The sequence below is a fragment of the Nansenia antarctica genome (genome assembly GCF_963989245.1).
Source record: "Nansenia antarctica genome assembly, chromosome: 6".
NCBI classification, from domain to species: Eukaryota; Metazoa; Chordata; class Actinopteri; order Argentiniformes; family Microstomatidae; genus Nansenia; species Nansenia antarctica.
In genome coordinates, this window is record NC_137676.1 from 2,429,534 (window position 1) to 2,445,374 (window position 15,841).

General features: G+C 45.2%; 2 protein-coding genes across 4 annotated transcripts in view; one reads left to right on the plus strand and one right to left on the minus strand.

Moving 5' to 3' along the window:
- The first annotated feature begins 265 nt into the window (after window positions 1–265).
- Window positions 266–15,841, plus strand: part of acat2 (acetyl-CoA acetyltransferase 2) — a 74,482-nt gene continuing 58,906 nt past the window's right edge. Inside the window, exons 1-10 of one of the 3 annotated variants that reach the window (XR_013937515.1) lie at window positions 266–496; window positions 1,591–1,725; window positions 2,666–2,847; window positions 3,591–3,708; window positions 5,466–5,609; window positions 6,064–6,186; window positions 6,533–6,687; window positions 7,659–7,769; window positions 13,738–15,461; window positions 15,521–15,779. Coding sequence is in view for 1 of the 3 variants with exons in the window: in XM_080535012.1 (XP_080391138.1) it covers window positions 445–496; window positions 1,591–1,725; window positions 2,666–2,847; window positions 3,591–3,708; window positions 5,466–5,609; window positions 6,064–6,186; window positions 6,533–6,687; window positions 7,659–7,769; window positions 13,738–13,908 (1,191 nt within the window). In the remaining 2 variants the exon portion in view is untranslated. Of the gene's footprint in view, window positions 497–1,590; window positions 1,726–2,665; window positions 2,848–3,590; window positions 3,709–5,465; window positions 5,610–6,063; window positions 6,187–6,532; window positions 6,688–7,658; window positions 7,770–13,737; window positions 15,780–15,841 lie in introns of those variants that run through there. The other 2 variants (XR_013937514.1, XM_080535012.1) reach the window with 2 other exon arrangements.
- Window positions 11,103–12,458, minus strand: LOC308161067 (E3 ubiquitin-protein ligase TRIM35-like; the record flags this gene model as incomplete). Its single annotated transcript, XM_080535010.1, has 1 exon — window positions 11,103–12,458. The coding sequence occupies one exon, from the start codon at window positions 12,456–12,458 to the stop codon at window positions 11,103–11,105; it is 1,356 nt and encodes a 451-aa protein (XP_080391136.1).

Sequence of the window (15,841 nt, forward strand, 5' to 3'; positions counted from 1 at the left end):
CATACAATGTGCAGGGTTTTTATTTTATTTTTACAAACACCATTGGCAACAGACAAACACTTTAGGGGGCAGGAGATGGGCAACCTGCCCAATAGGAAGGACAATCTACATTTTGGGCTGGTGGTTTTTGTGTGGATTTAGCGGTTTTTTTAGACTGAAAGTTAGGCTGGAAACTGTCGATCCCATCTGGCAACCCTGATCGAATGAATTAATCAACACGCTCCTTGCTGGTCACAGCGCAGCACGGAAGACACTCACACTGACACGGGACAGCCAGGAAGACGCTCACTCTCACACTGACACGGGACAGCCAGGAAGACACTCACACTGACACGGGACAGCCAGGAAGACACTCACACTGACACGGGACAGCCAGGAAGACACTCACACTGACACGGGACAGCCAGGAAGACACTCACACTGGAACAAGAACTAGACGTCAACATGAACACCTCCGAGTCTGTTGTCATCGTGTCTGCCGCAAGGACCCCGATAGGTAACTGACAGAACTACATTTCTGTTATTATTAATATTATGATTATGATTATGATTATGTGTCTCTTGCTGTTGTGTTTGTGTAAGAAGAAGGGGTCTTCTCTTCCTGGCTTGTCCATCTCACTGGGGAGAAGTGGCTTTATTTGTTTATTTATTTTAAAATTGGTTCGCTTGGCTTTTTGTTTTTATCTCCCAGCCTGGTTTTGATGGTGTGTAGATTAGAGCGGTATTTCTTTCATTAAGAAAAAAAAAAAATGTTATTAGATATCCAGTTCAACTTGTATCGAGTCATTTAATACCAAGCAAGCTAGGTCCCTCCCCCCTCCCGACCATGCAGAGCAGTGATTGGCCGCATCACTTTCTGCCCAGATTCCCCGAGACAGCGATTGGCTGGCTGGTCATAGTGCCATGGACGAGAGGCTGTTTGCGATTGGCTGTTGATGAAAGGATGAGAATGGGGCTGTTTGGATGGTATCTGTGCAACGGACTGTGCAATGACTGCAACCTTGAATCAGTTGATAAAGCGTGTGATTGTATTGTGTCATTCAAGGATGTTTACCCTCAAATGCAAGCAGCGGTTAGGCAATGTTGGTGATCATTTTCACAACAAGCCTCTAACCCCTAGATAAAGGCACACGGTTGATTGATCCCTGTTTGGAAATATTGTATAAACATTAAATGGTATCAAGGCATCACACCAATAAGTTACCAAACCAATGATGACACATCATCCAAGCCAAACCAGAGGTTGCATCTCCTGTCTTATGACGTCATGTTAATCAACCTAAGCTCTCTTAGTTTGTGGATACTGAAGTTGTAACACTTCATAGTTATTATTAGAGATTTGGTGAGGCTGCATTCTCATTTTATGCAGCCAGATTGTGGAATGCACTGGCAGTTTACATTAGGGATGCAACCTCAGCACATATGTTCAAGTCAAGACTAAAAACCCATCTTTTTAATATTGCCTTTAAATGACTAAATAATTAAATGATGATTATATAATGATTGGAGCACTTTGAGCTGCAACGTTTGCAGGAAAAGCGCTATACAAATAAAAGTTATTATTATTATTATTATTCTTTTCTTTTCCAGGGTCTTTCAACGGCGCTCTGTCCACCGTGTCCGTCCAGGACCTGGCTGCCGTGGTGATCAAGGACGTCCTGAAGCGAGCCAACGTGAAGCCCGAGGAGGTGTCTGAGGTGATCATGGGCCACGTGCTGACCGCAGGTAAGTTCTCCAGAGACGCCCCCCCCCCCCCCCGAGACCCCCCCCCATGACCGTGACCTTCCTATCAGTGCCTTCCCCCTATCAGTGTCTTCCTGTTCAAGTGAAAGAAAGAAGTGACTCATTCATTTCAGTTGTTCAACTTGAGCAGAGCTTTTCTAGACACTCAAAGACGCTTTACAGTGCCCCGCGGTGGTGTAGCGGTCTAAGCACTAACCACTAGTGCAAGCTGCCCACCGGGGACTGGGATCGAATCCCAGCTCGCCAGATCCGGATATGGCCGAGGCACACACAGGGAGCGGCATATTGAGCGGCCGCTCCCGAGGGCGGTATAGGAATAGTTCCGGACAAGGATCCGTCGCGCAACACCGCCCCCGGGGTGCCGGAATAACGGTGCTGGGCTCGAGGAGCCAGTCAGCTAGTCTGCCTGGCGATCTCCTCTGGGGCTGCCGGCCACGGGGTCGTGTGGCGGATCCTACGCAATAGGCAGGGGATAATTGGGTGCTAGGTTGGGTTCAATTGGCTAGCAAATTGGGTGAAAAAGGGGATAAAATCGGGGGGGAAATAAAATAAAATAAAAAAAAGACGCTTTACAAACTGAAAAGATCGAGTAGTCAAATAAAAAGAAACTAAATAAAAAATAAAAGAAAGTATAGGGGTCTACCGGTAATTCATTTTTAGATTACTAAATCTAAATCTAAGTGTCTTTGTAGGACAATCTACTCTGTGTACTGCAAGTATATCTAGATTTCGTGCAGAGAAGCGACGAAAACAAGCAACGCCAGCGTCCTCTCTCGACCGGCATAAATAGGGAAGAGCAATTGTGCATACTTAGGCGTTGTTGTCATTGGTGAAAACATTAAAACACTTGCTAGCTATATCTCTACTTTTGCTGCTATTCCATCAACCTGTGTCTCTCCACCCCCTGTCCCCCCCCCTCCAGGGCACGGTCAGAACCCAGCCAGGGTGGCCTGCATGGGGGCGGGCATCGACTTCCCCGTCCCTGCCTGGAGCTGTCAGATGGTGTGCGGCTCGGGGCTGAAGGCCGTGTGTCTGGGGGTCCAGTCCATCCAGACGGGAGAGTCCACCGTGGTGGTGGCGGGGGGGATGGAGAGCATGAGCCAGGTATGTCAAGAGAGGGGGAGGGGGGGGTGGCCTGGGGTGGTCTAGCACCATGGCCTGGGGGGGTCCATAGGTCTAGTACCAGTACAATGGTCTGGGGTGGTCCAGTGGTCTAGCACCATGGCCTGGGGTGGTCCAGTGGTCTAGCACCATGGCCTGGGGTGGTCCAGTGGTCTAGCACCATGGCCTGGGGTGGTCCAGTGGTCTAGCACCATCTACAGTGCACACATTATGCCCATGTCGGCATGGGTTAGAATCCGGCCCATGTCCTGCTGACATGCCCTCTCTCTCCCTTCTTCTCCTTACTTTCCTGTCTGTCTTCACTGAATCTGTCCAATAAAATGAAAAATATGAGTGGGACTGCCCCACTCAGAAAAAAACCTTAAAAAAAAGAGAGAGGGGGATGAGAGAGATGGTGAGAGAGGGTATACAAAAAAAGGAGGACAAGACAGAGAGAAAGATAGAGGAGGGGGGAGGGGGGTCGAAAGACCGACAGAAAGTCAGTGGAAGAAATGAGAGAGTTAGTTATTATTATTATTATTGTTATTATTATTGTTGTTATTATTATTATTATTATTGTTATTATTATTGTTATTATTGTTATTATTATTATTGTTATTATTGTTATTATTATTGTTATTATTATTATTATTATTATTGTTATTATGTCTAAAACATTAGCTGTGTGTCATAGGTATTATGTGTCATCCTCATGTGTGCGCTTCTTTGACCCTTGACCCCTCCAGGCCCCTCACACGGTGCACATGCGCGCGGGGGTGAAGATGGGCGACGCCTGCCTGCAGGACTCCGTGGTGGCGGACGGCCTGACAGACGCCTTCTTCAGCTACCACATGGGCATCACAGGTTAGTGGACAACGGAGAGATCCGGTCCACTGTCTCTATTGGTCAGTTTGGTCCATTGTCTCTATTGGTCAGTTTGGTCCATTGTCTCTATTGGTCAGTTTGGTCCATTGTCTCTATTGGTCAGTTTGGTCCATTGTCTCTATTGGTCAGTTTGGTCCATTGTCTCTATTGGTCAGTTTGGTCCATTGTCTCTATTGGTCAGTTTGGTCCATTGTCTCTATTGGTCAGTTTGGTCCATTGTCTCTATTAGTCAGTTTGCATGCCAGCCGTGCCGATTATCCATGACATACGCACGGCTAAATGGAATGTTGACATGTCTTTTCATATTACATCGCGTTCGTATATATATGTTACGGCACATGTGGGAATACGGTACATGTGGGAAAACTAGGGTTAGGGTTAGGTGCTACTTCGACTTGGTACATGCTGGCATGTCTAACCCTAACCGTTATCCTAACCCTACCCCTAACCCTAACCTTAACCCTAGCACCGTAGCACCTAACCCTAACCCTAGTTTTCCCACATGTACCGCATTCCCACATGTACCGTAACATATATATATATATATATATATATATTTATAAAACAGTTAGTTCCGACCAAGTCATTTGATTGGACAAGAGGCATTCCATGAGTGCCGATATACAGTATAACAGCACTGGGACTTTTAACTATGTATCACTCCGCCGCACAGGTGTTCTACTAAATGACCGTTAATACAAAGTAGCTAGCCTGCGGATGTTTGTGTTCAGGTTAGGGCTGGGCAAACGATAAACATTTCTTTTTCGATAATCGCAAGAATTAACGATCAATTATCGATTAATTGATAAGCTTTTTTTTCATAAATAAAAAAATAAAAAAGGGCAGAAATAACAAGCATGTTTTCCTTGGGGAAAAAACTTTATTTGTGTTGCTATTGCACACATTCATTCATTCACATTCAAACTAGACACTACAGTCAGATAACAATCCTCTTAAACAAGGCAGTGAGTAGCCTAAATTGTTTAACTTAAAAACACATTTTACGTTATAAATAAAAATATAGAAAATAAGTAACTCACCATAGGAGCAGTAAAAAAACAGTTACTCACAAATAGGAGGATGACTGAAAACGTTAGTGTCCTTATATATTTTTTAATATATATATATATATTAATGATTATCGAGCAAAATATTTTGTGATCGGCCAAGATCCTTATCGATCAATTATCGATCGTCGATCATTGATGCCCACCCCTAGTTCAGGTTACTAGGCAACAGTACAGTTGAAGTTCAGTTGCAGAACAATTTTTTGTTGGCGGAGCCAAAATAAATGATTAAATAAACAAACAAATCATAATCTGTTGTCGCTTATTACTGTTAACTAATAAATTATGCTGTAGTAGTATAAAAGCAATATCACACGAGATATCACACGAGAGGGGGTAATATATTTAAGCAATATCACACTAGAGGGAGTGCTGCTATACTGAATATCAGCACGGCTGTGATACCTACCTCTGCACATACTGTATATTACACAGTCACCTATCACTACCATTCTTGTTCTATTTATATCATCAAGCCCTTATATCACTATTTGCACTTCTGGTTGGATGCTGAACTGCATTTCGTTGTATAGTACTCTGCGATGACAATGAAGTTGAATCTAATCTAATGTAATCTAATCTAATCCAGGAGGCTGAGTGATGTAGTTTGTGTGTTGTGTTTGGTGTTGGTCTGACCTCTGACCTCTGATCTCTCTGTCCTGGGCGTAGCTGAGAACGTGGCGAAGCAGTGGGGCGTGAGCCGCCAGGAGCAGGACCAGTTCGCCGTCCAATCACAGAACAGGACGGAGGCGGCGCAGAAGGCGGGACACTTCGACCAGGAGATCGTGCCGGTGACGGTCTCGTCCAGGAAAGGCAAGAAAGAACAGTCCTGTCAACAACCTCAACTCTGCTCAACAGTCCTGTCAACAACCTCAACTCTGCTCAATAGTTCTGTCAACAACCTCCTTCACAACCTCAATCCACCCCAGTATCCTTACATTTTCTAAATCACATCAGGATAAGCTAGTATGAAGCTATTTTGCAGTTTTTTCTGTGTAGGAGGCCGGCTAATTTACAAGAGGCCCCAACTAGTGGTCTTTGTGTGTAAGTAGCAGCTTCCCATTGTAAAGACTATGGTCATTTGACCCCCGAGGCGGCTCTTATAGTAGGTAACATAGACACGGCTGTTCTAGTGTTAAAGGTTTCCGTTTTTACAGCACATTGTTTTTACAGCGTATTGTACCTTTATTGTCACTGGGCTGTCAGTCAGAAGGGGGCGGGTCTTATGACGGGGTGTAACGCCGTGCTATTGGTCCTCCTCCCTCAGGCCTGGTGGAGGTGAAGGCGGACGAGTTCCCTCGCCACGGCAGCAACATGGCCGCCATGGCCAAGCTCAGGCCCTGCTTCCTGAAGGACGGCACCGGCTCCGTCACCCCCGGCAACGCCTCAGGTACGTCACCCCCGGCAACGGGGGGGGGGGGGGGGGGGAGGAAGGAGGGTGTTGTGTGTGTGTGTGTGTGCGTGTGTGCGTGTGTGTGTGTGTCTGTGTGTGTGTGTGTCTATGGAAGAGAGGGAGGGAAGTAAGGAGGGTGTGTGTGTGTGTGTGTGTGTGTGTGTGTGTGTAAAAGGGGAGGGGTGGGGGGGGGGTCCCCCTCATCCTTGACGATGATGTCACTGAGATCCCTCAGTTCACTGATCACTGAACCAGCAGACCACTGGAAAGGGCGACAGTTTGTTTATAGGGTTGCACCGTCGCCATGACGACACTAACGCTGCATTCCGACACGTCTGTCCAGGTATAAACGACGGAGCTGCAGCCACTGTCCTCATGAGCCAATCAGAGGCGGAGAAGAGAGGCCTCACGCCCATGGCCCGGGTCGCCTCCTTTGCTCAGGTCGGCCTCAGCCCGAAAATCATGGGGACCGGGCCTATCCCTGCCATCAGGAAAGCGGTGAGCCAACCAATCAGAAAGCAGCAAGGCGGGGGGGGGGGGGGGGGAGGGGGGGGTAATGCATGAGTACACAACCGTTACAACCCAGTAAACAAAGAGTCCAAAAGACGTCCTCAGGGAAGCCGGAATGTGGGTTCAGATGACGTCTTATGGACTAGTACTACTACCCATCTGAACCCACATTCCGGCTTCCCTGAGAATGTCTTTTGGACTCTTTGTTTACTGGGAAACGGGGGGAGGTTATTCCATCAAGGTCAAAGTCTTGCAAGACTTTAGTGACGTTGATGGAATACCCCCCAGGCCTAGTCTTTCTTTACATTTTAAATTTTTTGCATTTAGCAGACGCCACAATCGATACATTTCACTAAGCAGGAAGAGTAATCTAGCTCAGGCCAGGGGCCACTGGCAGTCGTCGACTCGTGATAGAAGATTTATGAGATAAATAGACACTGTAGGGGAAGTAGAAATCTTAGGAGACACAGTATAGGGGGAAGCAGGTGTCTCAGGAGACACAGTGCTGGGGGGTAGTAGATGTCTCAGGAGACACAGTGCTGGGGGGTAGTAGATGTCTCAGGAGACACAGTGCTGGGGGGTAGTAGATGTCTCAGGAGACACAGTGCTGGGGGGTAGTAGATGTCTCAGGAGACACAGTGCTGGGGGGTGGTAGATGTCTCAGGAGACACAGTGCTGGGGGGTAGTAGATGTCTCAGGAGACACAGTGCTGGGGGGAAGTAGATGTCTCAGGAGGAGCAGTTAAGGTGTAACCTGAAGAGATGGAGGTCTTCAGTCTCTGACGGAAGATGGGTAGTGACTCTGCAGCCCTGACAGCCGTGGGAAGCTCGTTCCACCAGCGGGGAGCCAGTGTAGTGAAGAGACGTGACCGGGCAGCATGACTGCCGCGTTGGCGTAGAGGCGGTGGGGGCGGGGCCAGTCTTTCTGTGTGTTTTAAAACCTGTTTTGTGGTGTGCCAGGTGGAGAAGGCCGGCTGGCGGCTGGATCAGGTGGACCTGTTTGAGATCAACGAGGCGTTCGCTGCTCAGTCTGTCGCTGTGGTGAAAGAGCTCGGCCTCAACCCAGACAAGGTAAGAAGATGAGAGGAAGAGAGAGGGAGGGAGGGAGGGAGAGAAGAGGAAGGAGGGAGGGAGGGAAGAGGAAGGGAGGGAGGGAAGAGGAGGGAGGGAGGGAGGGAAGAGGAGGGAGGGAGGGAGGAGGAGGGAGGGAGGGAGGGAGGGAAGAGGAGGGAGGGAGGGAGGGAAGAGGAGGGAGGGAGGGTGGGAGGGAGAGGGAGGGAGGGAGGGTGGGAGGGAGAGGGAGGGAGGGAGGGAAGAGAGAGAGGGAGGAACCCTCTTGCAGGGATCAGCACAACCACTTCCTCCATACACCGGTAGCTAAATGTGTCAGGTTCTAATGCTTTGGTCCTCATATCAGGATCCGACGTAATGATCAGACTTTTCTTTCGAAAAATGTGATACATTTCCGCATTGTTGAAAATCAACGACACGTCGCTAGTCGACTAACACAGCTTGTTTTGTGAGCCTGCTAACAATGTAAAGTAGTGTTCTAGTTCACTAGGTAACAATGTAAAGTAGTGTTCTAGTTAACTAGGTAACAATGTAAAGTAGTGTTCTAGTTAACTAGGTAACAATGTAAAGTAGTGTTCTAGTTAACTAGGTAACAATGTAAAGTAGTGTTGTAGTTAACTAGGTAACAATGTAAAGTAGTGTTGTAGTTAACTAGGTAACAATGTAAAGTAGTGTTGTAGTTAACTAGGTAACAATGTAAAGTAGTGTTCTAGTTAACTAGGTAACAATGTAAAGTAGTGTTCTAGTTAACTAGGTAACAGTGTAAAGTAGTGTTCTAGTTAACTAGGTAACAATGTAAAGTAGTGTTCTAGTTAACTAGGTAACAATGTAAAGTAGTGTTCTAGTTAACTAGGTAACAATGTAAAGTAGTGTTCTAGTTAACTAGGTAACAATGTAAAGTAGTGTTCTAGTTAACTAGGTAACAGTGTAAAGTAGTGTTCTAGTTAACTAGGTAACAGTGTAAAGTAGTGTTCTAGTTAACTAGGTAACAATGTAAAGTAGTGTTCTAGTTAACTAGGTAACAATGTAAAGTAGTGTTCTAGTTAACTAGGTAACAGTGTAAAGTAGTGTTCTAGTTAACTAGGTAACAGTGTAAAGTAGTGTTCTAGTTAACTAGGTAACAATGTAAAGTAGTGTTCTAGTTAACTAGGTAACAATGTAAAGTAGTGTTCTAGTTAACTAGGTAACAATGTAAAGTAGTGTTCTAGTTAACTACTACTCTTTTTCATATTAATTTGCAGACAACTAGGGGGGCAACTAGGGGGGCAACTAGGGGGGCAAGGCCTTCTTCAGGGGTGGCTTCTGCCCCCCCGGGCCTCGCCCTTGGATCCGCACATGAGTATGTCTGATTCAGATAAAGACGTTTACATGGAACATACTGTAGAAGCGCTGAGGTAAATCTATTATATATTTTTTTATTAAATTGTGGAATGCACTGCCAGTTTACATTAGGGATGCAACCTCAGCAAATATGTTCAAGTCAAGACTAAAAACCCATCTTTTTAATATTGCCTTTAAATGAAAAAATAATTAAATTAAGATGATAAAAACCCATCCTTTTAATATTGCATTTAAATGACAAAATAATTAAATTAAGATTATAGAATGATTAAAGCACTTTGAGCTGCAACGTTTGCAGGAAAAGCGCTATACAAATAAAGTTATTATTATTATTAACAGGGGTGCACATAACTGGTGCGCCAGTGCGCATGCGTTGCCAAAATGCATGCTGCGCGGCAGATCAGCGGCATGAACGCGCTCTTGCGCACCAATAGCTGGAACCGCTGGGAGAGGAATTTACTTCCTCAAAATCCAACTGCTGACTGCTGACTGCTGCATCACTGCAAGCCCCACTAAGTAACTATTAACCACGGCGACTCCCCTCACGAAAACATTCGGAAAGTAACGTAACTCGTACTTTCATTCCGCGTATCGCGTATCGCACGGTTATCACGCCGCACGTGAAAATTCAGTCCCGAACGACTCGTCGCTAAAAGGAAAAACAACACCAAGGGACTTCACGTTTCTTTTCTCTGAAGCTTTCAAACGTTCAGACGTTTGTTTTACAGCTTCATTATCGCACCTAGACCCCTGACCCAGGATATGGTTGGGAATTCTATTAGGAAAAAAAAAAAGACTGTTGCACAATCAAAATAATGAGCTATTCAAAGTGATAGCCTACAACATCCTCTACCATGGTTGAAATTGAGGACAGTATTAACAGCAGTCAAGAGAGCAGTGATGAATGATGATGATGATTAAGCTTGTAGCATAAGTAAATGCTTAGGCTGTAACTTTTTGTTGAAAAGTTGATTTCAGTGTTTACAGAACAGAGCAGTGCTTAAAGAGATGTCAGTTGATTTCATTGTGTTTAAAGAACAGACATTCAGTTAGTGCTTAAAGAGATGTCAGTTGATTTCATTGTGTTTAAAGGAGTCTGACAGACTTTCATGCTTAAAGAGCAGTCATTTGATTTTGCATTTGTTTATTTTGTTTTGCACACAATCATTTGTTCGTTCATCTTTATTTATGAATAAATGTCGTTTTGCTAATATAAGTTATCCATGTATCCCTTTTTTATCCATCCTGTGGGACGGGTCGTGACTCGCGAGCTCGGGGAGCACCAAGCAGCATCCCTAGGTGCTCCTCTGAGCACTGGCCCCAAAAAGTTATCTGCACCCCTGATTATTAACATATATTAACATATCATGTTAATAATAGAAAACAATCAATCAGGATTCGGTTGTTTCATTCTATCAACAAGTCCATGTTTACAAACATCATTTATATCAACTGACACAATCAAAAAGTGATGAAAATAAAATCATGAAAGAAAGATGCTACATTAGCAACGACTGATTATCAACACAACATCATGGAGGACATGAAGAGATGTTCTGTAGCTAGAGAGCTGCTCATCCTCTCCCCTCCATCAGGTGGGTCTCATTAGACACTCACACTTAAACACACATCCAGTCATTTCTGCATCAAAGAGTGGGCCACCAACAAAAGTAAAGCGTAGCTCAGATACATTAGCACTTGATGTGTATGACATATCTGTGATGCTCTAGAAATGACACAGAACTTACACCGGTCCTTGCTGTTATGGTTATGATCAGGTCAGACAGTTGTACATCAATAATCAAGGCGTTTATTCATCTTTAGATAGTTCTGGAAATATTGCTGACTGGCTTTAAGGACATGAGTAAGTGTTATTGATCTTTGATTGTCTCAGAGAAGTGCGAAGGTCTAAGTACGTACTGTAAGTTAGTTCATCATTGATTCAGACAGAGGGCGTAACCATGGATACAGACACCTTCGCTGGTAACACCCTCAGAGGATGAAGACTACAACGATTTTCGATATATGGAAAGACTTTCTCAGTGAAAGTGTGTGTAGGTGTGTGTTAGTGTCAGGGTCAGAGAACGACAGCTCTCCTCTGTCCCAGTCCAGCTGCACTCTGACCCTCTGGGGGTTCTGGCTCACTGTGAGGGGAGTGTCTGGACGACATGGAACAGCTGTATGAAACTCCTCACCAAAACACTCAAGCTGCCAGCATCCATACCAATAGTCTCCCTTCCTGTCTGCAGACTCTGTCATCACACCCAGGCTATAGCCTGTATTCCCCCCCACTTCAACGTCCCAGCTGTGTGTCCCTGAGTCAAAGCCCTCAGAGCCCAGGACCGCAGTATAGCAGTCAAACCTCTCTGGGTTGTCAGGAAGCTGCTGTCTCTCTTGTCTGACTAATGTCACACTGGTCAGATCCTCAGACAGGATGAGTCCTGGGTTGGCAGTGTTGGGGTCCAGAATCACAGGAGAGTATTCCACTATTCCCTGCATCTTCTCCCAGACTCTGAACTGCAGGTTGCCCAGGTGCTTTGCCACGTCTATCAGCGCTCCTGAAACCTTCTCTGGATCCGGCAGTGTGCTCTGGGCTCTGTCCATGGAGGCCTTGAAGTTCAGCAGGAATGTGATGTCATCAGCTTTTAGCTCCTCCTCCATGGCTCTGATTGTGTCTGAAAGTGATGATATCTCTCCGCTCAGCCCCTCAATCTTCCTCTTCATCATCTGACTCTTCTGCTCCTCTTCCTCCCTCAGTGCAACGAGCCTGACACTCTCTTCATCTCGTAGAAACTGGTGAAGCTTCTCAAACTCCTCCTTCATCTGCCTCTCTGTGTGCTGGGCCTGGCTCTTATTGTGTTTAGCTGTTTTATCACAAGTCAGTTTAACCTCTTGAAAGGTGTTCAGCTTCTCCTGTAAGGGTTCCAGTGCAGTCTGGAGTTCACTCTTGTGATCCAGTACAGCTTCATCTACTGGGCAACAGTCATGTTTTTTATGCTGTTTTGAAGTCTGACACACCACACAGATGGGCTGTTTATCCTCCAGACAGAAGAGCTTGAGTTTCTCACTGTGCAGACTGCAGAGCACCTCAGACCCTGCTGCAGCTCTCTGACTTCTCTCCTGTAAGAAGTCCTCACACAGGTTCTTTAACACCAGGCTACAAGGAGGATCCTTGGATGATTTTCTCCTGCACATTGGACATTCCCGAGTGTCTTTCTGTTTCCAGAATTCCTGCAGACAGGTTTTACAGAAGCTGTGGCTACAACGGAGGACAACAGGATCCTTGAAGATGTCACAGCACACAGGACAGGAGAGATTCTCTTCAGAGAGAGAGGGTTTAGACGCCATTTTCTCAACACCTCCGTCTCCCCTGTAATGGCTTCTGAGGTGAAAGTTCACTTCTGAAAACTCACCGCGTTGAAGTCAGTAGGAAGTCAAATCCAGATGTTGACGGTGTTGCTTCTTCCTTTGTGGTTGTTTTGAATGTTGATGGTAAATGAGTGTAAAGTCCTTCAGAGAGTCCTACATATGTGATGTTGTGGGTCATGCTAGTGAACAGCAGCACCAGAGAGCTGAATGTTAGCCTTCTGTGTGGTTCAGTTCTGCTCTCCACTGATTACCTCAGCAGGTAAGAGGGTGGAGCTTCAGGCAAGGTATGAGTCACTGTGTTCAAGGGTCACAAGCAGAATTATGTCATCTGTGTGTGTGTGTGTGTGTGTGTGTGTGTGTGTGCGTATCGATTAGTGCGTACCAATCCATTTCGTTGCAGTATTTTGGGCTTGACTAGCGAGTTTGTGTTGTGATTCTCAACAATGTTGAAACGTAGTTCCGTGTTTCAAAAGAAAAGTCTGAACATTTTGAGTGGTTGCCACTATGAGGACCAAAGCATTAGAACGTGTCACAAATGTGTTCAGATAAAGATGGTATTGAATGTGTTAAGAATATGTGCCTGGATCCTATTCACTGAACACAGTATATTATTATTATTATTATTATTATTATTCAGTCATTACTGCTGCTACGTACACTACACCCTTATGCACTACTATTGCCAACTTTTTATGGCTGTTTTATATCGTATTACTGATTGTTGTCAACTGACTATTGAGTGAGGAGCAGAAGATTCCAAAGCGTTTCTCTGTCAGTTACAGCTGTATGTGATGTATGTGACGAATAATATTAGATTTGATTAGATTAATTGAGAGCTGGACATGCCAGATACATAGTATGATACGTTTGATATGATATATAGTTGATTGAGTATGATGTATAGAATGATAGTAGTGAAATATCTTAACAACTCTGAATTGTGACATGATAGGCGGCTGACTGACCGACAGTGATTTATGTTTACATCACACACACACTGCTTATTTTTACTTTTTATTTTATTTCTTTATTATTTATTGATTTTATGCCTTTAGTCTTCTACATTCTATTTTCAGTTTGCTGTATTTGTCCTGTCTCAGTCCTGTTTTGGTTTTGGTTCACTTCAACTTGCACTATTACTTTGTCACCTATATTTACCAAATGTTATTGTTATTGTATAGTTGTTCTACAAAAAAAAGTTAATTGTTTAGATGTTCTATGACATCAGACCCCTGACGTTCTGTCCTTCCTCCTGCAGGTGAACGTGTGCGGGGGGGCGATCTCGCTGGGTCACCCCATCGGCATGTCAGGCTGCAGGGTGCTGGTGACCCTGCTGCACGCGCTCCAGAGGTCGGGGGGTCAGAGGGGCGTGGCCTCCCTCTGCATCGGGGGCGGGATGGGCATCGCCATGTGTGTGGAGAGGGTCTGACCTGGCGGATAAAACTACTGGGGGGTATTCCATCAACGTCTCTTAACACTAGAACAGCCATGAGGGGTCATTTATCAGGGGTCAGGCCAGGACCAAGCTCCGGACCTGGGGTGATGGGGGCCTTTTCAGCCGCAGCCCCGTCCCTCTGGAACGCCCTCCCCAACCACATCAGACAGGCCAACACCCTCCCAACATTTAAACAGGCCCTCAAAACCCACCTCTTCAAGCTCGCCTTCACCAGTTAACCCTCTCCCCCTCCCCTTCCCATGTGTCCCCAGCACTACCTTAAATAGGCCCCTATACTTTCTTTTATTTATTTTTTTGTTTCTTTTTATTATTATTACTCGATCTTTTCAGTTTGTAAAGCGTCTTTGAGTGTCTAGAAAAGCGCTATATATGTCTAATGTATTATTAGACCCCTGTGAGTAAAAACATGTTCTATCTTTGCACTCGATCAAATTTCAGGACCCTCCTTTCATGACTTTTCCTAGATATGTGCGTTCTACCACCCAGTATCCTTACATTTTCAAAATCACATCAGGATAAGCTAGTATAAAGCTATTTTGCTGTTTTTCTGTGACACGCCAACTAGTGGTGGTTGTGTGTAAATAGCAGCTTGAGCATTCTAAAAAGGCTCTTTCAGTAGGTAAAAAAGGCACGGCTGTTCTAGTGTTAATGAAAATCCAGGTTTATTTTTGATGAGTCTCATGAGAGTCTCACGAGACTGAGATCAGAATAAGCCTGGATTTTCCTTTAGCGACGTTGATGGAATACCCCCCTGGGATACGTTCAAGATCACAACATCTGGAAGTAACTGGGTGTCAAAGGGAGTTAAAAAAAAAAACGGTTTGGAGCAGATGTTGGGTTATTTCATTATCATGGACCATCGCAAAACACTTGACGTGTCCGACTGTCCGGTCTGGGAACAGTGACAAAACTGATGTGTAAACGTTGTGATCGTTGAACGTAACCTAGGTGACGACTACAGCAATTCTGACCTGCATTGTGCACTGTGAACCTGCGTTTTAATTAATCATACCATCCAACTCGAGGTACTTTCCTTTTCATAGCAAATGCTTTTGGAGTATATAATATATATATATATATATATGTGTTATGGTACATGTGGGGAAACGGTTTATGTCGGCATTTCCGGGGACATGGCGGCATAAAACGTCGACTTGGTACATGCTGGCATGTCTAACCCTAACCCTAGTTTTCCCACATGTACCGTAACACACACACACACACGAGCGTTTGCAGTCTGTCCCTCATCATCAGGCCTGTGTGCTTGAGAGTCTGTTGGTCATTTTCTAAATCAGCGATGTAACAGAATCAATCCAACTGGTTGCCGATGTTTTATATGACAACTCGTGCCAAATACCTGAAAGATCTGTTCAATATTTAACCAATGTTGTGTGTGTGTACCTTATAATGGTGAGGAGAAAGGGTCTCATTCCTTAGGTCATCTCACGTCAGAAGACACTGTCTTGAAGGCCAACATACCTTGAAGAAACGCAAGACACTACAACAGCCCCCTGAAGACCAGGGAGGTATTCCATTAAAGTCACTAAAGATTTTCCTTTAGTAACGTTGATGGAATACCCCCCAGACCTCACCTCTCACTTACTTAGTAGACAAGCCTTCCAACATTCCTGTTTCCTTCCTCTTGGAATGCTAGCCATGTAGCTTACTTACTGGTCCCTGGACTGGGAGACACCGTAGTAGTGTAGAGTGTTGCCTTTGAGTATGTAAGCAAAGTGCCATAAGGCTGAAAGGCCACGTCTCAAATGTGTGGAACCCGACTCCTCTCTCTCTCTCCAGTAAATAAAGAGTCCAAAAGACGTCCTCAGGGAAGCCGGAATGTGGGTTCAGATGACATCTTTAGAACGTCTTATGGACTACAGAATCGTTATCTGGACGTCCTAGAAAG